We start from the raw sequence: 25,661 nt of genomic DNA on the forward strand, positions 1-25,661 counted from the left end.
GCCACAGAGGAGTCGTTTTTACAACAGTACGAAAAGCAACCATCTTTTTGGCTTGATTGAAATAAGGGGGATTGTAGCCTTTCCTTCCTTTCCATTTTCTAAGTAACCTGTCATACATCAGCATGTCAGAGAACCTGAGTCCCTGACTTCCAAATAAAGTGAAGTGGCACCAATCTTTTCTCTGAAGCTAACCTGTGATTTTCTTCAAGATTCTTTTTTTCAGTCATGAACTTTTAAAAATTGGAGCCATTGCTTATACTGGTATGGATGCTCCTGGAAATGAATTGATAATTGTAGGTTGGACGGCATGTTCATCAGTAACCTGATTCTAAACAGGCATCAAGAAATGAATTATTTAATATAGATCTCATTGTGGGCAGTTTTGAATGCAAACATCTTTGATGAGCTGGGGGGAAAATGGATGATAGAACAAGAAAGGGCTGCACTGAGCAGCTCAGAGCAGGCTGCAGAAATATGCCTTCCAAAATTGTCTGTATGTTGCAGACCATTTGGTTAGTGCTTTGTTAGCAAGCCTGCCGTGTTGAGCTTCAGAAGGCCATCATTGTCCAGATACAATTCTAAGACTTTATTTTTATCAATCAATATCTGGAATTATTAAGAATTATTAAGAATTGGAATTATATATTAAGAATTAGCCATCAACAACAGGGCTTCTTACACTGCTTGCTGAGAGTGTTCACTTCAATAATTTTTGCTTACTCTGTATAAGAAATCCTTATGTGTTCTTGTTCCTTCTCTCTCTCTTTCTCATATTACAGGACTGCCAGAGGAACACAACTGGAGACCACTGTGAGCGATGTCCAGAAGGTTACTTGGGTGATGTAGCCAGAGGAGCACCCAACTTATGCCAACCTTGCCCCTGTCCCTTGCCCCTGGTGGCCAAGTATGCAAATGAGTATTTACTTTCATATGATGCTAGTTATTATAGCCATCCCTTCTGCTGCTGAAAAATATATTATGGTCAAACATCATTCGGCTTTAACCTACCTATATTAGTGTGTTGTCTGATTCTGCAGACATTATAGTATATAATCTTTTTTTTTTCTTTTATTCTGTGATCTAACTTGTGTGTGTGTGCATGCATGCCCCTTTGAGTCAGTTTTGACTCTTGGTGACTGCCTGGAGTAGTCCCTGCAGTTTTCTTGGCAAGGTTTTTCAGAAGTGGTTTGCTATTGCCTCCTTCCTAGGGCTGAGAGAGAGTGACTGGCCCAAGGTCACCCAGCTGGCTTTGTGCCTCAGGCAGGACTAGAACTCACAGTCACCCAGTTTCTAGCCTGATACCTTAACCACTACACCGAACTGGATAGATGCAATTCACAGTACAAGTGTGCCTTAAAAAGAAGCATCTATTTCTTTCAAGGGGACTGCTTAATTTCCTGGTTGGGAACCACAGCAGCAAATTTGGGTACAGAAGCTGTCAGGCAAATATGCCCCAAATCATCAGACAAGGCTTTCCAAATATATTACAGAGCATGACAACAATCCAAAATAGTGGAAGGATTAAGGAAGTTTAAGTATGTAAAATATATGTGGTATATGCAGCCAAAATATTCAGTATTCTGAATGAAATACTTAAGAGCCCAGCACTGTGAGGAGTGAATGGAAAGCCTACATTTACATTTAGAGTCACTTGCTGAGATGGGTGGCTATAGAAATTGAATGAATGAATAAATAAATAAATAAATAAATAAATTTATAGACAATGACAACATAGAATTCCTTTATTTGGCACAAACTCTGAATAGTTCTAAGATCCTAATAAATTGTCGCTTCTTGTCCTTGTAAATTCCATTGCAATAGCAGCCCGATTTCACCTAGTTTTTGTCACCTTTAACCTGACAAACTGCAAGGATAGTCTATTTTCTTAACAAGGATTTCTTTCTTCTTGGGGGGGGGAGGTAAATTAATTAGTCTTGCTTCCAAGCCATTTATTACTTTTCTCTTCCATGAGTTCATACATTTTGCTTAGATTACAAAAATATATTGTGGAAGACAGATGTTGAAATTGTAAAAGATCAAGTAAAAAAACGCTTTTCCACTTCTTTCCCTTCGGTAGATATGTCATAGTACAATTAACTATACAATTAAAAAAAGGTTTCACAGCTTGCAGGGCCCTATGCCTAGGGTGGGTAATGGATTAGTAACCTTGGGACATGTTCCAATCTGGGGGGAGGTAAGGACGTTTGTTTTGCCTTTTACATTTAAAGGGTTTATCATGAGGATAAAAGATGAACATGAAAAAGGAAACATGTATACAACAACCAAGAAAAAATGGATACAAAGGCTATGGAAAATGATTAAAGTTACTCAGCTATTTCTGAGAAGCATGCCCTTAAACGAAAGGCAAGTCTTTCTAGTGTGCGCCCTACACATTTGCAGGATGGCACCCCCTGTGCAACTGTGGTGGTAAAAGGCACCTCCCTGAACACATGTAAGCTGCATTCACTACCAAACCTATTCATTGCCTCCCCTCCCCTCAATACATATGAACAGCTGAAAGTGCCCTTGTAAGAAAACATTTTCAGCAAGCTGAACTGACCCTGAGCTAGGCAACAGAGGGAAGAATCAGTCAGGAGCAAGTGGCCCAGTAAACCAAATTGTTTCTATTCGTTGACCATATTTCAGAGATATATGGCTAGCATGCTAGCATCATGTGGATGGGTTTATCTAAAACATTCCAACATCAGTCTATAATTTCCACTGTGTCTGCCTTTTTCTTTGTCTTGTCTTTGCAATGTAGTGGGCCAAAGATACATAAGCTCTGGTTCTGGTTTTACTCATGGCTGTTCAGCAAAGTGCAAAGCTTTGCTGGGAACCCAGTATATATATTAGTCCTCGCTTAACAACTGTTCATTTAGCAACCACCCAGAGTTGCGACGGTACTAAAAACCGACTTATGACTGTTCCTCACACTTATGACCGTCACAGCATCCCCACAGTCACATGATTGCGATTTGGGCACTTGGCAACCGTCGTACATTTACAACAGTCGCAGCATCCCATGGTCACTTGATCACTATTTTCAACCTTCCCATCTGGCTTCCAATAAGCAAAATCAATAGAGAACCACATGATTCACTGAACGACCACCAGGTTTGCTTAATAGCCATGTGATTCACTTAACAACCACATCGCTTAGCAACCTAAATTCCAATCCCAAACGTGGTTGTTAAGCGAGGACTACCTGTACTGTATTATTGATTGCATGCAAACAAAATGATGTCATATCTTCAAAGTGATTTGATTGCTTTAGGTGAGCCAGGCTTTGGCCACAACACAACATAAGTTTTACAGAAAAAATGTGCAAGATCCTTAACATTCCAATAGCTTTTAGTATTGGAACCATTTTAGGGAAGCATAGAAACCCTAAAGAGAGGAGCTTGAGTTGCTGAAAATGTTCCCTTGCCAGAAGCCTTTCATCAGTTCAGGAAATTGATTGGATTCAACCCATTTGGAGCAAGTGTTGATCCATGCTCTAAAACTGACACCTTTCATTAAATGTAACATACTGTCTTCTATGAGCTGAGCTCTTGGAAAAATCAGTGTTCTTTGCGGGGGGGGTCCCCTTCTTTTTAGGATATCTTTTTAATAGTGTGAGTTGCTAGAGGCATCATTCTCTCAGATCAGCTTCCTCTTCTGTCCCTAAACTTTAAAACATTGGATGGAGAAATGCTTCTTAATTTCTAATGTACACATGCAGGTAATTGCACGGAGAAGAATGCTAATACACTGTATGTTAAAATCATAATATACTACATATAGCATCAAATCAGATTCACTCTGAAGAAGTTACATTTTATGATAGCTATGTTTTTCTAATCTACTTAACAAAAAAGAACACCAGCCTTTTGGCTTTACAATCAGTGGAGCACATATATTGTTTTTTCTTTAAAAAATTCTCCAGTGCAGACTTCTACATTTTAAACTGCCTCAGATTAAGCACTGCCCTCCCCCACATTGAATTCCCTTTTGGTACCCAACCTTCACAATTATATTTTTCTTTTTGGGATACATCTTTCACGAAGGAATGGCTCTCTGTAGATTTTTGACCACAGAAAGGCAGGCATTTACAGGCTCCACTGAAAGAAGCCACTCTGTCTCCTTCAAGTTAAACTCAACTTCTGTAGGATTTAGGGGCACGGTTATGGTCTTGGCAACAATATGGAAATGGATTTCTATTGCCTTCAAGGATATTATTTCAACTTCCAGTTTAGCCTGCAGCCTTGGTATGCCCTGGTATACCCTGGTTGTCTCTCATCCAAGTATTAGCCAGGCCTGATCTGCTTAGCTTTATGAGATTATCCAAAATTGGTTAAATGTTGTCACCTGCTGAGGCTTTTAGCCCAAAGTGGACATTTGTCCATTCAGCACTGTTATTTATTCTAATTTTTGACAGGTATCTTTCCATTTTCTGCTAACAGGTTCCTGGTACCGTCTGTATACAAAATGTTCAACAATTTTACTATCAATATACATGCATTTATACATCCCTCCACCCCACCCCCACAGAAATCTGAACCAGATTTCAATCTACATTATCAGAAGTCATTTTATTTGTCCTTAGAAAATAAACATTTCGATTGCTCAGGGTTTTGCAAAGTATGCTGCCATCTTCTTTAGGATCTCCATTTATTTGGAACCCATTTCACCTCTCCATAAAGGCATGGAATGTTTCTTAGCTGATCTCTGTATCATACTCATAAAAGTTTTGCCAATTAAGTACAACTGATTTTAAGTCTGGTTTGCACCTGATTGATCCTATCAAGAGCCATATCCAAAGCTACTGTACTGCGTTTCCCTTCCAAACAAAAAAGGCATTCTCTGATTAATAATTTAAACAAAGGACACATCCATTGCTGCCTGCCCTTAAAATAATTAGGATTTTGGATGTACATGGTCAAAGTATTATTTTCATCATTATTTCACTTTATTCACTTTTTCCTTTTATATTAAAAGGATATTGTTACATGAATTTAATTCCTTGAAGGTTATGGAGAACAAAGGCTTGCTCTTCTACTTTGCAACAAAGAAACTAGCTGTATGAATAACACAGTGGAGGGATTTATAAAGTCTGACCAAAATTGTATCAAGTTCTTTAAATTGGCAGATTCATTATTTACACAGTTGTTCTTGGAACTCATCTGTATGGACAGTGATGGATTTTCTGAGCAGGAGTGAGGGTCTGGAAGATTATCTGATCTGATAGCTTGGGGACTTGCAGAAGAGTCCTGGGACAACTGAACACCAGCTATTTTAAAGTTCAGCATACATGATTAATTTTTTTTAATTCTGTAGGACTTTTTTCAAACTCTCTTACAAAATATACAGAAATACTTTCAGCTTATTATTATGTCCAGAATTGTAGTTCCTTTAAATACATGAAGGAATTAACTCTGTGTAAAATAAGTAGAAAAGAAAAATACTCCAGGGCTGAAACACAATTGAAATGATGTCATTAAAATGTTAACAGAAGGCAGTGTGAGAGTACTATTTTTCATGACAAACTCAAACAAAAGTCTCTCTGACTTTATAAACATCTTCAAACAAGGGAAATAAATGCATTCATGGTAGCTCTAGAGAATAGTGGCTTAGACATGCAGATGAAATGGAACAGAAGCCAGAATCTTTGGATCCTTTCTTTGTATTTCTACAAAAAATACCATGTTCTTTCTTTGCATTCTGATTCAGCCAACTGGCTACTCAGAACAATCCCACCAGAATTCTGAGGAAGCTAAGGACTCCATGCAACCACTCCTGCTGGTACTAGGATTGCTCACTTCTGGTCACCCTATATAAAGGGAGTTGTTTCAGGTTTTCCACCCATCTGTTACAGCACCCATGTTATATCTATATTTGGGGTGATCAGGGAGGAAGCTGTACTAGATAGGAAGGATCAGCTAAATGTTGGATGCCTTGCCTTTTGGAAATGGAAACTTTTGCCCAGTCTTAGGACACATTTCAATCCTATTGCATAAGCTTTTGTCATCTAAAGCCCTGATCATCAGTTGCCCAAAGTGCCTGTGTATGTGGAGAGGTATAATTCCTTGGAAATTAGGAAACTGCAACAATGAATATTTTTATAATAAATAAATAAATTCCTTACTTTGCGGGGAAAAGTATTCACAGTACATTCTTTCCATACCCAGCATTATCTACTCCGTGGGTCTGACAAAATGGGCTTTGGCCCATAAAGTTTATGCCACAGGAAATGTATACAAGTCACTGCCTTGTAACTTGGGTTTTGGAATTCCACCAGAATTCCCCAGGAGGAGATAGAATTGCCAAATATTGATGAGCATGCAAAGTATGAGATTCCCTAGTGAATGACACATCTGCAGCAAATATATCTTTTGGTTACTAAACAGTATAATTACTGAATAGTTCTTCTGTGTCTTACTTCGTAAGTTAAAATAGCTGGAATGGCAGGCCATCTTTCAAAAGCTGAGTAATATTTGAAAAAAAGTACATCACAAGAAAAAATAAAATATCTAAAGTAATGTGCATTAAAGTATATTATTATATTATGAGAGTGGTATGCAAAGAATATCCAAACTGGGCAATAAAAAGAGATAGCATTGTCATAATGCTTATAATAAGCTTCCCTACTAGTTTCCCAATCTTGATCATAATGGCTGGGAATTTTGGGAGTTGCAGTCCCAACACATTAAGAATTCTCAAGGTTGGGAAAGGCTAGCTTATTGTATTCAGATATAATCGATATGATGCATTAGTTCCTAGCTAAAATAAAATAATGCTAATGGAGTATAGAGTTAATTTACTCTTTCTTGCACATTATGAAAGACAATATGTTGTCCTTAATGTTGGCTTTCTCTGGCCTTCTCTAGTGCATCCATAATTTCAAAGATCCAATATTTGTACATCTCAAGACAGCAGCTGTGGCAAAGACTGATACAGTTGCAAAAATTAATCTCTGCTCTCTTGTCCTTTCTTTCACCAAATCCTGGGAAATAAGAATAGAAATAAGTGTCATTTCCCAGCCATATTTGCCCCTTCCCCTTCCATTTTCAATGTTTTTATTAATTTGCCCACTGAAGAGTTCTTGCAGCCTGGAAGGCTGCATTCTTTTTTCTTTGCGCTAATAAAAGATCTTGCCTTAAATAGATTTCAGTTAAGAGAAAACTTTCAGATTGTAGGTTGAGTTGTTTTTTCTTTCTTTTTTAATAGTCTTGTAACGGCTCCATAGTAGGTAATTGCCTATGATTTGAATCAAATTAACTTCAGTGGAGTTTGAATGAATTATGTTGTAAGGGTTCTAAGTGGATCATGTATATAAGTTTCCCAATCTTGATCATAATGGCTGGGAATTTTGGGAGTTGCAGTCCCAACACATTAAGAATTCTCAAGGTTGGGAAAGGCTAGCTTATACACCATTTGGCATTTTTGGTAGCAATATTTCTCCCTCAAGGCAGCCAAGTACTGAAATGAAGGAAATGACAGAGTTGGAACACATGTGCTCATACTGAAACCAGTTGGGACTAAATATGATTCCTCTTTGTTCCTCCCCTTTTGACAAACAACATAAATAACAGTGACTTCATTTATTAATTATATTATTTAGAAATTAATTTACCACTTTGAGCTCATATAAAACTGGCTAGTAAGGTCATTATTTATCTTGCCTTCTTATGACCTCTGTTTTTCCTCCTAGCAGTAGCTCAACCTTTGATCAGTATTAGGTATTCTCTCATTCAAAGATAAATGTACAAAATGCTTCAGCCTACATCTACTGAGGTACTGTACTGTACAGATTACATTCATGAGTGTGTGAACAATCATCTCTGATAATGACCTTTCAATACAATTTTAGCTTTGGAGTCTCCTGTTACAGAAAAAATGGAGTGGTGCGCTGTAAATGCAAAGAACATTATGCAGGGTCAAACTGTGAAAGGTATGTACACGTTTTAAGAATTACAAACTTCGGTGTTGATTATAATACATATCTGATTTGACAGGTAAAATTCTTTCCCCTCCCCACACTTAAATTGAGGGGGGGAAATCAGTAAGTGTTCATACACAGTACTACAATAATAAAAGAGAAAAATGCTGGGCCCCAAGTATTGTTGTGCATGTAAGCTAGTTCTGAGCAGTGAGATATTTCAGTCACCAAAGACCAACTGAAAGTAAACTGAGGGGTTCACAACATTGGCATCTCAACAAATTCCTGTCCCTGGTTGTAATGGTATGTCGGAATGACCTTGGGAGTTGGGGCAAAGAGAAGCTGGCTAGGGAATGGTCAGATAAGAGACAGCATAGCCCACAGCTGCATAGTGGAAAAGGCAAGAGGGACCCTCCCTAGTTTCTCAGGCTGTAAAGGAGACAATGGGAGAACTGAACTTTCAGACTTGCAAGATTCTCTTAATGTAGCTTTACAATAAGCTTGAATTAGCTTTTCTGGTTGTGTTTCCTGTTTGGTCTGCCTGGTAAGCCTGTCTCTGGTAGATCACTTGGATCATTTTATCAAGTTAGCAATGCAGTTGGCCTGCTTCTCTATTCCTAGCTCAGACTGACTCCTCACATTCATATGCAACTCACTTATTAAGCATACAAAGTTCCCACCCACTTTGGGTGCATACAGGGGCTCATCATATATCTATCTGTATTGAAGAGAGGAAAGGAAGGGAAGCACAGGATAGGATATATTACTCAAATATGGGTACAGAGACACACACCCTTAAGCCTGAAATCTCAAATGGATGGGAAGAGCAACCTGTATGATCATAAAGCCTACAGGGAGCAGACAGACTTTTTGCATCTGTGGGCTACACTTGCATTATCATTAATGTTTTTAGTGGGCTGAGGGCCACAGGGAGTGGTGGGATTTGGGGCCATTTTTGTTTTGCAGTTTGAAGTATTGAAGTGTATTAAACCTATTAGAGATCAAAGCAGTCTAGGGATTTCCAGGGCAGCAGTTGCTAGAAAAAAGGAAATGGATCATTTGTGGCTCAGCTCCATTTCTTCACTTCTGATGACTACATGAGCAGGCTCTCTTTGGCTTGGATACTGTTCCCATGGAATGACCGAATGCAAAAATTTGCCCAGGACCAGAACAAGTTATTGAAATGAAGACCATTGAATTCAGTTTGCTCATTAAAAAGAGGTGCTCTTTCTCAGCATATATAAGAATGAACTGCGTTTCAGCTGATTTCCCATTTAAAGGGCAATGGCCCCAGGAAACAATTTTTTTTTTAAAAAAGAACTCTTCAAATCTCTTCAACACCTGTGTCAGAAAATCGAAGAATATATCAAGCAGATGAAAAGTGAAAATTATATTACGGTATGACCTTTGGGCATGACTTCTTACAATTTATTTTCTTCACCAATCTGCTATTTCAAAGATATTAGCAGTTGGAAAGGTTGCTACCAACATTTAATGAAAGACATTGGTGCTAGATAAGTGTAGGACAGCAGTGCAAATTTCAGCCTTGAAACTCCAAAGAATCAGAGCAGTAGATCAGGCTTCTGAGTGCCTGAAGTGCTCCAAGTTTCTACTTTGTTGCTGTTGACTGTTCCTTCCAGAATGCCACAAGGCCAAAAGATCTAAAAGACATGCATATTAATTATTGCTGGGTTTGTATTTTCATTCCAGATGTGCTCCCAGTTATTATGGAAACCCTTTGGTGATTGGCAGTACCTGCAAAAAATGTGACTGCAGTGGCAATTCAGATCCTAACTTGATTGTTGAGGATTGTGATGAAGTGACAGGCCAGTGTCGCAACTGCTTGCACAATACCACAGGATTCAATTGTGAACTCTGTGCTCCTGGTTATTATGGGGATGCTAGAATAGCCAGAAGATGCACAGGTACTACCTATTTTGTTAAATACTTGATTTATTCAAGGGATTTGCATGAAAAATTGATCTTCTGTTGACATTTTACTTTTGGTGGGTTTGTAGCAAACAAGAACAGATTTTGTGGCTGAATGGAAATTAGGATGAATATGTTTTGGAAAAATAAAGCTGGGAATATAAATATAAAGCCATCTCTGTTCATGTACCAATAAATAGGAAGGTATATCCTTGGAAGAACATAAGTACCTTTTTTTTAAAGAATTTGATCTTTAAGATTGGACAACCTGATCCAGTATGACTCAACTGGAATATCTCAGATTGGACTCCAGAGACTAGCATGTGATTGTCATTCAGATTCTTATTCTGGTTTAAACAGCAGCATCAGAGAAAAGGTGTTGACTCAGACCATGATCATAAAGTAGTATTTCATAGGATACATGTTGGCCATCCATGGCTCAGTATAGAAGCTATTTAATCTATCTATGAACTAAGTAGTCAGCCCAATGTTCCTATTGAATGGGATAAGGATTTGATCAAAATCTAAAGGTCCATTTACTTTATGGGTAGGCCACCTAGAGCTCTCCAAAGGTTTTAAGTTTAACTCCAATCAGCACCATCAGAGCATGCATTGTGATACATTTCATCACTTTGATATCATTGTGATTAGGAACTGACACCTTTGGTCCAGGGCATAACTTATCCCAACTTTTTTCCAAATTCTCTAGGGTGACTTGGAAAAAATAGTCCTTTGCCCTTCTGTTATCTATAATTGGAAAAACATAATCAAGCATTTCTTCCATTTTTGTTTTTTATTGGAATGGGATAAAATCAGCAGGAACATTAAATCATTATGCAGGGACAAGGCTAATCAAATTTCAGAGAAATTGGTGTAGGAGTTTTTGAGTTATGCTCTTTTTCAGTCTGGATTAGTTGCAGCAAATTTAGATCATTATGATGGGATGAAACATGCCAGATTTCACAGAAACCACTTTAGGCATTTTGAAATTACATGATCTTTTGACCTCAGACCACTTGCAGCATGCTAAGTAATCCTTTGATAATGAATTTGCTTGAGATTAATCCTGCATCAGTGCTCAGTCTAATGACACTGCTTAAAATGCTGATTTGAGTATGTTCCTGTTGATTCCAGAATCCAGTAGACTCCTTCCTTTGTAAAATGAGGAAGCCTGACATTTTTCCCTCTCTTTTGTGTGTGTGTGACACAACAGCTTGCCAAATTGTTGAGCTCCAGAATGATATATTAGAGCTGGAGCTTGGTGGAGAATTTTTAATCACCTCTGCACTCTCACAAGCAAGTTAAAAACCCTCCTAAATAACCTTATTCTTCATAGGGCTGGTGCAGCCTTACCCCATATCTAGACTCAGTATAGCTGCATGGTTGACTATTTAAGAAACTAAAACAAAGCACAAGGGTCTAAAGTCAAGAATAATGACATATCCAGTTATTCCCTAATAATGTCCAAGTGAATGTCTCTAGGAGAAGTTAAAAAGAGCCTTCTGTTTATCCTGACACTTGCTTTTCTGAGGCAGATTGCCACTGAGCTCAGAGCTGTCATTTAAATATCATATAGCTTATAACTGGAGATATATCAGCCATGGCTTTGAAAATTGTTTCAGAGAGAATCTTGCTTCTTTGTGCCTTTGCAGCTAAGGCGGATTACTATACACACATTATTATCCATAAAGGGTTTCTGTCTGCTTTGCAGTAGTACATTAATCAGGCAGTGTACACATTTATACTACAGTAAAAACCAACTCAGCCTAGAGACTAAGCTAATTTTAGAAGTCATAATAAGACAAAATTGCCAAAAGGTTTTAACGTATTCTGAGAATAAAAGCTTTAGAAGCCCAACATTTAAAAATTACAGATGCTATTCTGATTTTTTATCTTGAAAGACATAATAATTCAGCCTTTCAACCACTATGAGATTTAAAAGGATCTTTATTTAATATTTATGCTAACAATCTGTTGATTGAGATAATACATACATACATTTGAGATCTCTGTCCAGCTTTTCTGCAGGAGTTAGATAGGCTTATTTCTCATCTGAAGTGTTTTGAACACTCCAGTGTCATAGAGAAATATGAGTAGTTTTATTCTTAGAATTCTGAGATTCGAAGTTACACGTAGTCCTCAACTAACGACCATTCATTCAGCAACTGTTCGAAGTTATGGCAGCTCTGAATGAAGGGACTTACGACTGGTCCTCGAAGTTACAGCTGTTGCAGTGCCCCCACAGTCACGTGATCAAAATTTGGGCACTTGGCAGCCTGCCTGCACTTACAACCACAGAGGCCTTCAACTCCCCCCACTCGCCTATCTCCCCCCATCTATGCCCTTTTGGCCTCCTGCTACCCTGCACTCCGCTGCCCCAGCTGATCTTCACTGTCTTCTTGCTCCCGTTGCTGATGAGGCATGCCCGGCCTGGCCGTTCACGAGGCAGCTGCTGGCCTCACAAGGCTTTCTTCCCCAGGTCGCACATGGCAGTTTCCTCATGAGACCTAGGGAAGATGGCCTCACATGATCAGCAGCTGCCTCAAGAAGGGCCAGGCCAAGCACACTTCTCCAGCAGTGGGAGCAAGAAGATGGCGAAGGTCAGCTGGGAGGCTGAGCACAGGGTGGCAGGGGCCTCGGCGTGCAGGGTGGCAAGGGCAACTGTGGCTGAGACTGGGCTGGGGTGGCTGAAGCTTCCAGGGGCAGCTGCAGCTTCACGCTGTGCTGCAGCTTAGGGGCTTCTTGCAGCCGCAGAGCCGCTGCATACCAAGAATCCCCAAGCCATGGCATGGCAAGCAGCCCCAAAGCCTGCTTAGCTTTTTCCAGATCCAGCAAAGTTGGCTACATACTGCCATTGGCAGACCTCAAATTACACCTTTCATCGATGTAGTTTTCTTCTCTGTTGCTTTTGTCAGTTGAGGGCAGTAGCCCAGGAATCAGGCATGTAAGCGGAAATGTGAAATAGTGACATAACTCTTGATATTATATTTTAATGAATTAGTTTTTCTTCCTTACATGAAAAATATTGATCCATCTGATCATTTAAAATACTGAATTATACTTTGGCTATGGCCCCATCCATATCTAGGGCCTGGGAATCCCTTGCCCTCCTCTCTCTGAAAAGGCATGGAATGGTACTATAAGAAATGTTACGTCTTTATACCCTGACCACTTGTGCTATGTATGAACATTCTGCAGCTTTATCCTTCAGCTGTAGCAGCACACCTGCCCTAAGTTCAGATACAGTGCAGATACAATGATCTTGTTAAAAAATTAAACTTGGTTGAAGTTTTGCATTAGGATGTATGAATTTTTAAAGTCAGGACTTCATGCTGTTAATTTCATACAGATTTTTTTGGGGGGGGAGGGAGGGCTTAAATGGAAGGGTAAAAACAGATGTTATATAACAGAGCAGAAATTATAACTTCTAGTATTTATGATACTGGAATGTTTGTTCATAGTTCCTGCATTAGGGTGACTGGACAGGAGGCCATTATATGTCCTCAGCCTGGATTTGATCTATAATTTGGCATGAGGAGCAAAGCTACATCTAGAATCTTACACAGCAAGGCCAAGATATGCTTTCCCTTTCCTCCAGTGGTAATAAACAGAAGCCAATGGGCTTTAAAAAATAGTTGACTGATAGTTGATCAAGATAAAAAATGATTGGACAAGCATTAATCATAATATAGTATAGTTTGAATCTTATTTTAAGGTACAACAAATTCAGTATATTATACTACAAACTATCCCTCTTGTTTTTTGCTGCGGGGGGGAGGCTTCGAATCAGTGTTGACTCCTGGCGACTGAAGGGAGTTTGAAGACAGAGATAAAGAAGAATTAAGAAAGGAAGATGCAAATGTATACCTGTAATGGTATGTGGGAGTGACCTTGGGAGACAGGAGGGAGAGCCACAGACTGCACAACCAGCATGTAAAAGATGTCTCAGCCCATAAAAGGGGGATTACATGGGAAGCGTTTCAGAAGGGACCCTCCCTATTTTTCCAGAGAGTAAAAGGAAAGGAGGGGAAAATTACTTTCAGTCTTGCAAGGTTCTGTTAATGTAACCTAAGAATTAAGATAGAGCTAGTACTCCTCATTGTGCTTCTTGTCTGGACTCTCTCGAAGGGCTAACAATACCCCTTTGAAATAATTATTTACTTGCATGCTTGCAGTTTTTAACAGCTGTGCAGTAATAAAATGCTTGGTCTTTTCCCAGCATGCAACTGTGGAGGAGGACCATGTGACCGTCGAACAGGACAATGCCTCGGAGAACCTCCAATGCCTTCTCCAGTCACCGATTGCCCAGATATCAGTAAGAAGAGCAGGGATGTGGTCTGTTGCTACGCTCAATCCTTCTTCCCCATGTTTACATCTCCCTTTCTCTTAAAAATATACATCTACTGTACAGTATTCATTTTGGCCAGCACTACTGTACGGAATGATAGATGTAAAAGAGGCTGACATTATAATATAATGCATTAAAGTTTGGTAGTGGGAAATGACTTAAACTAAGAATAGGCAGCTTGCAGTTCTCAGGTCTCTGGAAGGCACTTCTCTTTAGTCCTGGACAAGAGCAAGGAACAGGTTAGAAAAGGAAGTGAGAGAGAAGGATGGAAAAAAGGCTTTGCCCACAACTTTAGCTCTGGCCATCCACTCCTTGCTTCAACCCCAATACGTGACTCCCAAGAAATTACCCTTGAAGGAATGCTGGTCCTCATTTTTTTTTTAAACACCCCTCTCCACAATGATTCATCTGGAGAAGGAAAGGTAAGTTCAACCTAGGAAAGGCTTTTTGAAGAAGAGACCACCCAGACGGCCCTCTTCTCATATTTGTGCTTCTTATGCCCTCCCCCAAAGAAAGAGAAAACCAAGAAGGCAAAATGGCTGTCTGCTGAGACACTAGAAGTAGCCCAAGAAAGAAGGAAAGCAAAAGGCAACAGTGATAGGGGGAGATATGCCCAATTAAAGGCAAAATTCCAGAGGTTAGCCAGAAGAGATAAGGAATTATTTTTAAACAAGCAATGCGCAGAAGTGGAAGAAGACAATAGAATAGGAAGGACAAGAGACCTCTTCCAGAAAAGTAGAAACATCGGAGGTAAATTCCAGGCCAAAATGGGTTTGATCAAAAACAAAGATGGCAAGGACCTAACAGAAGAAGAATAGATCAAGAAAAGGTGGCAAGAATATACAGAAGACCTGTATAGGAAGGATAACAATATCGGGGATAGCTTTGATGGTGTGGCCAGTGAGCTAGAGCCAGACATCCTGAAAAGTGAGGTTGAATGGGCCTTAAGAAGCATTGCTAATAAGGCAGCAGGAGACGACGGCATCCCAGCTGAACTGTTCAAAATCTTGCAAGATGATGCTGTCAAGGTAATGCATGCTATATGCCAGCAAATTTGGAAAACACAAGAATGGCCATCAGACTGGAAAAAATCAACTTATATCCCCATACCAAAAAAGGGAAACACTAAAGAATGTTCAAACTATCGAACAGTGGCACTCATTTCACATGCCAGTAAGGTAATGTTCAAGATCCTGCAAGGGAGACTTCAGCAATTCATGGAGCGAGAATTGCCAGATGTACAAGCTGGGTTTAGAAAAGGCAGAGGAACTAGGGACCAAATTGCCAATATCCACTGGATAATGGAAAAAGCCAGGGAGTTTCAGAAAAACATCTATTTCTGTTTGATTGACTATTCTAAAGCCTTTGACTGTGTGGACCATAACAAATTGTGGCAAGTTCTTAGCGGTATGGGGATACCAAGGGTATGGAGGGCTGGGAGGGTCACAGCAACGAGGCTTCTGCACCAAGGACCCAATCTGCCTAGGAATCCCTTGGATACATTTAATCCCTCTGGGATCTAAGCAGTTGTTCTGCGTATTTGAATATGCAGTTTATGTAGCAGTGTTTTGCACAAAATAGCTGAAAACCCAGGTCAAATGCACAGTCCAAATATATTCAGAACTCAATTATTTCAAGAAGGCATTCGTCCACTTCCTTTGCCAATGATGGCCATCCCTCAGTATATTTAGGAATAAAGAACTGAATATCTAAATGGTAGATATTTTCATTTTTATTTTTGGCTTTTGGCCATAAATTAATAAAGTAAGTAAAACTTCTAAATTCAGCCTTGATTTCTAGCCAGCTCCAGGCCCAGATCTTTCATTTGTGAAATTAAGCTCTGGATAGGATATTAAACAGGAGCTAACACCTTTTCTTCTGTGTATCTCTGTCATTAAATCTGGTATTCACAAAGATAAAGCATTAAAAAAAATAAAATCTGTATAGTAGCCCATTAAAAATAAACCCAGAGGTTTTTTTCCCCTTCTTTGCATTCTTGAATAGTTTATTTCTTTTGCTTTTAATTAATTCTACAACTTATATGTTAATTTTTTTCTTGTTGCCCTGTAAAATGGCATTTCCTATACTATGCTAAAACAGCTAATTATACTTGTTTGGATTCAGATAATGCACTGGGTGTTTCACTTTGGGGACACTGTATACTAAGTTTACTATTTTCCTGTGAATTTAAAGTAATCTAGAAATGTGAAACGATTTGGGTTCAACATTACACAATTTTGATCTATGGGTTTTATTACTTCTAATACTTTAATATTACTGGTAATAAACAAATAACACATTTGGGAAATCTGAGTTTCTTATTGTTAACCCCTTCCTCAGCCTTTTGGCAGTGTTGCTAAATGGGGGAAACTAGCAGGAACATTCTTTTAAAAAGCCTTTTGCGGGACTCTAACAAGAATGTTTAATCCCTTTTCAATTGTTTGCATTTTCATTTATTGCTAGGCTGTGACAAATGCATTTGGGACTTGACTGACGATATCGGCCTGGCAATCCAATCCATTGAGGAAAGTAAAGGAATTCTGCTAAGCATCTCCACTGGAGTCGCAGCTCACAAACACCTGCATGACCTCAACACCACTATTTTCATCCTCAAGGTCCCTAATTTCTTCATTTGGTCTCTTCAGCAGAAATCCGTTGTGAAAACAGCTTCCATTCAGAATTATAGTAGATGGGATTGGGGAAGTTTAGTCAGAAGCGTGTGTGGTTGGAGGAAGGAACAAATGAAAGCTGGGTCACTAGAGAGAAAACATTGATTCTTTTCCATTTCAGTTTGCTCCTTCCTCAGCTATTATTTGCCATGACAAATAGATAACATATGGCAACACGTAATATCAGCAGTCAGATATATAAAAGGGTGCCATAGGGAAGATGGTCAGGAACTAATTTCTGTTGCCACAGAAACTAAGACCAGAAATAATGGGTACAAATTGCAACTACCTAGAGTTCATTTAAATATAACAAAAAGCTTCCTGACAGTAAGATCCATATAGCACTTTACCTATGACGATTGTGGGTTCTGACCTGAGGTTTTTAAGAAGAGGCTGGACAGGCACCTCTCATGCCTGGTTTAATACAGTATTTCTCAACCTTGGCAACTTTAAGATGGGGGGACTTCAACTTCCAGAATTCCCCATCCTGCATTCTGGCTGGGGAATTCTGAGAGTTGAGTCCCCCCATCTTAAAGTTGCCAAGCTTGAAAAATGCTGGTTTAATAGGTTATTTATTTATTTATTTATTTATTTATTTATTTATTCTCTATCCCGCCTTTATTATTTTTATAAATAAATCAAGGAGGTGAACATACCTAATACTCCTTCCTCCTCCTATTTTCCCCACAACAACAACCCTGAGAGAGAGAGAGAGACTGGCCCAAGGTCACCCAGCCGGCTTTCATGCCTAAGGTGGGACTAGAACTCACAGTCTGCTGTACATTGCAGAGGTTTGGATTAAATTATCTCTGGGGTCCCTTCCAATTCCTCAATTCTATGCTTCTAGAAATAGATCAGCTCATATACAGCTATATATTTGAAGCTCTGCATGTTTATCACTCATCAATTGCCACATGAAATAATACCTGATATGGGTGCCCAGGCCATCCCAGATTTATTACCACTGAGGGAACTTCCATTTCAGGTCACACAACCTCAAACACATTCCTGGGAAAGATCTGGTCAAACTGACATTTACCTCACAGAATAGCAGATTGTAGGATTTGGAAAGGACCTTAAAAGTCATTGAGATGCAGCTTACTGCATCAGTTCCACCATGTCTGGAATGCTGCTTTGCTCTATATGCAGCGGCCTTTGAAAAGCAAATGAAAATGTTGCAGCAGGTTGGCTAGCAGAGATTGTACACAGAAAATAAGACTCCTTTTTCTTGAATCAGCTATACTGTACTGTCTGTTTCTAGCAAGCATTTGACCTTTAAAGCCCTGAACAGTTTAGAACCAGAATATCTAGTGGATTGCTTTCATCCATACAAGATCATGTTGGAGAAACCTTTTATGTCTTAACAATTCCTGAGACTCCTCAGAACTGAGCAATTTTGATGGCCACATCAAAGTTCTGTAATACTCCTGCAGGGAAGACCCAAATCATTTCTCATTAATAGCCTTCTGAAAGCTGGTACTAAAACTGAAATATTTAGTATGTGTTGTCCAGTTGAAATACTTTGATTGCTGTTCCATTTTCTTTGTATTAAACCTAGTGTAAATTGGAAGGACACTTTCAGCAGTTAACATATTGATTTTTACTGTAAACAACCTTGCATTCTTGAAAATAAACTGGGACATCAATGCTCAAAATAAATCAAATAAATAAGAAAAGAAACAATAGGGGATATAAAATGGAGGAAAAAGAATAGAAGGAATTGGAAGGAAGAAATGGAATTCCCTCTAAATGGAGCAGTAATTACTTCCCTAAAATGTTTTAAAAGATTGGCATGAGCAGGATGATAGGTCATATTCTCAGTGTAAATCTGGTCTTGCATTCTTGACAGCTAAGCCATGTCTTAACCATAGATTAAGAGAAAAAGAGAAAAAGGGGTGGCTATTGTTATCTGTATTTCCTATGGTCACTTGATACTTACCACGGCCATATCTATTAAAATGAGAAGACAATTGTCTTCCATCACCTCAAAGGAAAAGATAAGGGATGCTGGACTTAGGATGCAAGAAACTACTCAACAGAGTTTCATCAATTAATATAACATCCATATCAACAACCACCCAGAATCACTCTTTGAGTGAGATAGGCGGTGACGAAATCCAAAATAGGAAGAAAGGTGTCAGATCAGATTCATGAATATATTTTATGCTTATTTCTACCTGTGTGTTGTGATATAAAAGATAAAAGATAAAAATTAATACAAACTAATATAAAGTAAGAAGAAAGGAAAAAGAAAGAAATCAGAAAGAAAGCTAAAAGAAAGAAATAAAGTAAAAGAAAAATAGAAAAGAAAGAAAAAAGATACAAAGAAGTGGCTTCCAATCTTCTCTACAGCAGTTGTAAGTACAATTATAAATTTGCCTTTTACTCTAAGGTTACAACACAGCTCTCTTCTTTCTATAATCTATCCTATCTAATCATCAAAACCATAAATCATAAGTTCAATTTTTTTCTGTTCTACGCAAAAAGTCTGTAAGGAGTTTCCAGTCAGCAATAAATGTAGATATTGTCTTTTCTCTGATCAAAGAAGTCAATTTAGCCATTTCAGCAAGTTCCATCATCTTCACTAACCATTCCTCCTTTGTGGATAATGCCAAACCTTTCCATCTTTGAGCATGCTGGGTGTTTCTTCTATGAAAAAGTCCATGCAGCGAGGGGAACAATATATGCAGTCTTAGCAAAATTCTTGCCTAGATTCCCTGCACTGTGCCTGTGAAAAACAGAAGGTCTCTCCGCCACTGTTCACTGGCATGGCATGCACAGATATGCAAACTGGTACGTGGTGTGGAAATAGAAAAGCAGAGCCAGAACTGTATAATGTGAAGCCCCATGTAGAGATTGGGAGACTGTTGTGCGGCCTTTTTCCAGTGAAAATTCAAGAAAGCACTCAATGAGCATCAGTTATTGACAATGTAATTCTCGTAACTTCTACCTTTCCCCTGAAATCCATTCCAACCTTCTGATTTGACATTCAGTACTTCATGACTCTATACTAGTGAGGAAGCTCTAAGGTAATTGGTTTGTGAGTACATTGAAAGAATGAAGATGATTTTTAACAAATTTTCAACTTGTATCATTTTTATATTCAGGCAAAATTCTCCGAGAAGGACAATCATTCTGCTCTTCAGACAAGCCAGATTGATGATACTGCAAGCGAAATGACAGAACTTCTCAAGAAAATTGATGCCCTTGATGAAAAGGTTTGCTTACTATCTTCATTTCCTTTTTATATTTCTCTTGCCTTGAGCAGGATAAGCTTGACAATGCTGAAAAGGTAAACTGCTAATGCCATGGAGCAGTAAGATGGAGTAATACTACCAGTTTAAACTTGAGGGACAAGTCCTAGTAGATGCCTAGTAAATGTAATGGTCTAGTCCATGACAAAAAAAATTAAAAAGACAATAGCTAGGCAATATTTTTATTAGAACCAAAGAAATCATCAGGTGATGGGTTAAACAAAAACAGGCTGATGGTGGACAGAGGAAAATGCTAACATATTCTTTAATTCATCCAAGTGTGCATGGCCAGAATCGGAAAATGCAGACAAATGGATTTGAGTTTACTAGATAATACAGAGCTCTTGGAGCTGCTTTCCCAGTTATATCCCCCCCCCACTTTTTTTTAATCCATTCAATCATGTCCAATTCTTGGAGACTGCCTAGACTAGTCCCTGCAGTTTTCTTGGCAAGGTTTTTCAGAAGTGGTTTGCCATTGCCTCCTTCCTAGGGCTGAGAGAGAGACTGGCCCAGGGTCACCCAGCTGGTTTCATGCCTAAGGTGGTACTAGAACTCACAGTCTCCCAGTTTCTAGCCTGGTGCCTTAACCACTACACCAACCTGGCTCTCACATTACCAAACTACAAAAAGGAAAAAAGGGAAGGGAAGGGAAGGGGAAGGGAAGGGAAGGGAAGGGACAGACTGCTCTGAGGTTCCCTCAGCCAGGGCAAAAATGGCCAATGGAGGAACAGATCTCTGGGAGGACGTAGATCCTGCAGCAGGCCAATTGAAGCCATGCAAGTTGCCCACCTCTCTTAGTCTCCTCCTCTGCATGACACAGAATGTTTCCATAGGAGATTTCATTGTGGTTTTCCAGTGAAAAACACCACTTTCCTGCCAGATCACCTTGCTCTGGCTTCATCTTGCCTCAGCCGCAAGCCGGCAACCAGATGGAGGCTCTGCTGTAAAAGGTTAAGTGAACCACAGCAAGAAAGCTGTGGAATGTGCCTTAATTGCTCTTGCAAAAGGAAATCCCAGATTGTATTCTGTGTCCTCAGCTATAGCTCAACTCCTCTTCCTGGGAAATTTTACTAATTTTAGTTATTGTTCTTGTTAATTGCCTGCTCTTTTGTTTGCCTGTAAGTCAGATGGGGCAACCTTTTTTTTCCCTATTAATATAAATGTGGCAGGTCAAATTTAAAGTCAAATCTTATCTGATTACAGTGATCAGAATGAAAGAGATTCATTTGTTCTGAGATATTTCAAACTATAGTTGCACTCAGCAGCACTCATAACATTTTCACTAGCACAATTGCAAATGGTTTCCCAGGAGATACAGTGAGACAACTATTATAAATACATTACACAATTAGTAGCAGAAGCTTAAATAATAAGGTCCATATTTTTCAAGTAAGTACAATTGGCCATATTTTCTGAATCACTAAAGCTCAGTTCTGCCTGATGTAATCCTTGTAGCATGAAAGCAGCAGCTATGGCAATATTTTACACATAGAGAGTCTAGGGAAGGGTTACTTCCCCCACCAGCAAGTCAACAGTTTTGTTCTTCTTGTCAGTTGAATAGATAGAAGGTAAAGGGGCAAGAATAGGACCTTTTTATGCTCATTCCAAGGACACCCAGAATAGAATTTTTAAACTTTGGTGAACTTTCCAAAAAGTTGCAAGAGTCTTTTAGAGTGGGGAGGCTATAATAAATCTAAATAACAACAACAACAACAGCATAAATCTTTCAATTGCCATTTCAGCATCTTCCCTTAAAAAGCAAAAGTAAGGATATTAGCACTTTTTTTATTTACCAAAGAATAAATTACATTTGCTCTATAAAAGGTATTCTAGCAACTGAAAAAACAGACTCATTTTCCAAAATATATACTATATTTGAATGCTATCAAATAATACTTTGCTTGTGTTTGAATGAGTCTGACTCATTCCTGGAAGTTAAGAAATAGTTCAGAAAACATTGCCATCATTTTGAATGCTTCTGTGCATTCCCTCCACTTCATTCACCATCTTTCTTTTCAGAAAAAAAAATGTTCAAAGGAAGAAAAAGCAGGGTAGTTGCACATTTGCACAATATCTCTAGATAGGTAGTGCTGGGAGCTCTCCATATAGATGCACCCTTTTACCTTCCTCAACAGATCTTACATCTTTCTTCATATAAACAATGGACAAAATTATGAAAAGACATGAAAAGTGTTATGGCATAATGTCATATATTGTCCGTTCTTGCCTTTCTTTCATTTCCAAGAATCACTGTGCTAATTGCTACTATTGCCTTAGGAAAAACAATTATTTTACTTTCATTGCTGTTTAGGCTTTTAAAAATCAATGTGTAATGCTGTATTTTGGTGTAATGTACATTGGTGTTTTTAGGCTATGTGGTTCTAATAAATATTTCTTTGGAAAATGTTGACCATTAGAATAAAAACAAAAGCTTTGTCAGAAGAATAGATTTTTAAAAGCATTCTCTTACAATTAGGCTCTAGCTGGAAATTCCAAATTATTAGACCATGTTGGTACATCTGTTTTAGGACTTGCACTACAGTTTTTGCATGTTTCAGCAACTGTGATCAATGGGGGATTCAGCAACTGCATAAAGGAGTTCAAATTCTATATAGGCATCCTCTTGACTTCAATTTGTCCATTTCCATTATACAAGATGCCAAGGACCATGTGCAAATCAATCATATAAAATTATATTTAGCAGAAAACCCTACTGTATAGTATAAGACCAACTCTCAAGTAAGTATAATGAGGACTGTGGCCTTAAATGGGGATCAGTATTAACTTCAGCAAATAGAAAATGGAGCAAAATCATAGGATGACACCAAAATGTGACAGATTTCCACAAGACCGTTTTGCAGAAATACCTATCACTGCATGACAGGCAGTGACTTTTTTTCCTGGAGCATTGTCAAATATCATGTACTTGCTACCTACATCTTTTTGTCCATAACAGCCAGAAGCCATATTTTGTTTACATGATACCAGCTTTTGCATGCTGTAGATTTAAAGGTAAAATAAAATCTGATACTTATGCTCCAAACATCTGATTTCCCATAGAGAAATCAAGAATCAAGCAAAGGTCTGAAGCTGCAGAAGAAAACCATGGAGACCATTAAGCGTGCTACTGTTCTTGCACAGGAGCTTGGAAATATCATAGATAACATCCAAGGTAAACTGGTATTATTCCTGATTCATATGAATAATAGGCACATCTGTGAAACTGGCAGTAGAGAAAAATAATTATGGAAGCATTTATAAACTATCAAGAATTGCATATAAACTAAAAGAACCAGAATTTTTTTTTAAAAAAGCTTTCACTATTGTAGTTTTTGCTAATTAAATTATTTCATGTGTATCCCCACCTTCTCCCCAAATCAACTGTTCTGAGAAAATTTGTTAATTTGATTTTTTTTACATACCAGGAGATCAGATTCGTATGACAGCTTCCAACACTTCCCATTCCTCTCTATAGTACATATTTAGAACAATGTTAAGTGTTCCTTGAGAATGCAAGCTAATTTTAACACAGAGAGATAAAGAACATACTCAGATACTTTCTAAAATCCTTGTATCTTTGAAATGTTGAAACAAGCTTAAGCCTGGGACGTTTCTATGCTGAAAAAAAGTAATTCACACAAACCACACAGGACATCATCACAATACTTTAGGAACTTGGAAATGAATCTTCCGCTCCATACTGGAACAAAGGCTTGGTAGGAGCAGCAGGAACATAACCACAATGAACTTTGAAGGGTTCTGATACACAGTAGATGCAGGTCAGCAAAGCCACGAAAATGTTGGCATCTCTTGCTGCTCAAATGGAGAATGTCCAAGCCTTTTAGACCAGTGTTTCTCAACCTTGGCAACCTTAAGATGTGTGCACTTCAGCTGCCAGAATTCCCCAGCCAGCATGTGAATTTTTGCCAAATAATGATCTAATGCAGGGTTTCTCAACCAGGGTTCCATGGAACCCTAGGATTCCACAAGAAGTCACTAGGGGTTCCTGGGAGATCACAATTTACTTAAAAAATTATTTCAAATTCAGGCAACTTCACATTAAAGAGGTAAGTTTCATTGTTTATTTTTAGTTTAAGAATACTATTAATGCATATATACAGGCCTACACATGAAATGAATATAATAATTTTATAACTTCTAGCCTATATTTGAGCCTGAATGTGCAGGGGTTTCCCAAGGCCCAAAAAATATTTCAAGGGTTCCTTCAGGGTCAAAAGATTGAGAAAGGCTGATCTAATGTATAGGACATATGGTCTATTAAGGGTGGTGTTCTGATTCAAGCAAAGGGAAAAAAATAATATTTGTAGCAGAATGGTGAATAATTTGCAAGAACATAACCAGAAGGGGCACCAGCAGATTTGTCAATAGAATATACAAGAAAAAATTATCTTGAATCATCTGCCTGTGGTCTGTCTACAGAAATTGGCAGCAAGGCAGAATACTATGGTGTTGAGCATGATCTAAGGCCCGAAGATATTGCTCAGAAGGTCAAAGCAGCAGAAGAGTTGCTGAAGGACATCAGACTTCAAAGACCATTCACCTTCCAGAGGCAACTTGCTGATGAAGAGGCCAAAGCAGCACAAGGCTGTGAGTTCTTCTGTCAGGAAGACACTGTCTTGCATGGAAAAGCAAGATATTGATATACAATTGAATTCTGAAAAAGGCATGCCTTATTCTTATTTTCAGCATATATGCTGTGGCTTACCAACAACATACAATTAAACCATAGAAAATCAATATCGTAACCATAACAGCAAGAAGGCTCTGATGCATCCCCATTCAGGCCGCAACATCTTCAAACCTCCCCAAATGCCTTTCTGAAGAACTATCTTTCCATGGCTCTTTCCATGTTTTCTTTCATGAAAACATAATAGGGAGTGCAAGGTGATCCAAATATCTAGGGATAGAATCTGGGCCCCTTAGCAAGCCCTCTCTGATAGATCTCATCAGATTGGCAGATTCAACTTAGAGAAGGTGGTCTTGGAGCCTAAAATATGTAGGACTTTAGAGGTGATACCTTTAAATCTTCATGTATGCCAATTGTGATGCCACTAATCAGCAGAAAAACATATTGGCATTATTTCCTTACCTTGAATATTTTATGTGATAATTTCAGTATCCAAATATCTTGAGATGCTTCAAGAAGCAAAGTATAAAATATTTATGGCAGGGATACATAAGTCTTCCTTCAAGTAGCACAGCACTCCTGCTGTAAATCACATATTGAAGAGCAGGGAATATGCAATTCTCCCTTTCTCTCTCCCCAACTAGCACTTTCATTGCATACTGTTGAACCTAGTTTTTGTTGGCTTCAACTTTTATTCTTCTAAGCTACCCCTTCCCCATGGCATTGGCATCACTTGCAGCTCAGCTCCATCCCCATGTGATTGCACATCATTTCAGTAGGGCAGAAGAGTCAGTTAACATTTGGTTTTGCTGCAGTGCATTGCAACAAGAGTTTTGCAGCATGAAGGCTAAAGCTTTCAGGTGGGCATATCCACTAGAGGGGACTCTTTTCCCTG

The 25,661-nt window shown here is 38.7% G+C and overlaps 1 protein-coding gene across 1 annotated transcript in view; it reads left to right on the forward strand.

Moving 5' to 3' along the window:
* LAMA4 (laminin subunit alpha 4) overlaps positions 1 to 25,661 on the forward strand; it is a 111,145-nt gene that overhangs the window by 36,455 nt on the left and 49,029 nt on the right. Inside the window, exons 3-10 of the mRNA XM_063310972.1 lie at positions 780 to 904; positions 7,850 to 7,930; positions 9,629 to 9,843; positions 14,067 to 14,162; positions 16,659 to 16,810; positions 19,972 to 20,082; positions 23,179 to 23,290; positions 24,559 to 24,726. Of these exons, the coding sequence (XP_063167042.1) occupies positions 780 to 904; positions 7,850 to 7,930; positions 9,629 to 9,843; positions 14,067 to 14,162; positions 16,659 to 16,810; positions 19,972 to 20,082; positions 23,179 to 23,290; positions 24,559 to 24,726 (1,060 nt within the window). The remainder of the gene's footprint in view (positions 1 to 779; positions 905 to 7,849; positions 7,931 to 9,628; positions 9,844 to 14,066; positions 14,163 to 16,658; positions 16,811 to 19,971; positions 20,083 to 23,178; positions 23,291 to 24,558; positions 24,727 to 25,661) is intronic.

The sequence above is a fragment of the Candoia aspera genome, chromosome 1 (assembly GCF_035149785.1).
Source record: "Candoia aspera isolate rCanAsp1 chromosome 1, rCanAsp1.hap2, whole genome shotgun sequence".
Taxonomy (NCBI): domain Eukaryota; kingdom Metazoa; phylum Chordata; class Lepidosauria; order Squamata; family Boidae; genus Candoia; species Candoia aspera.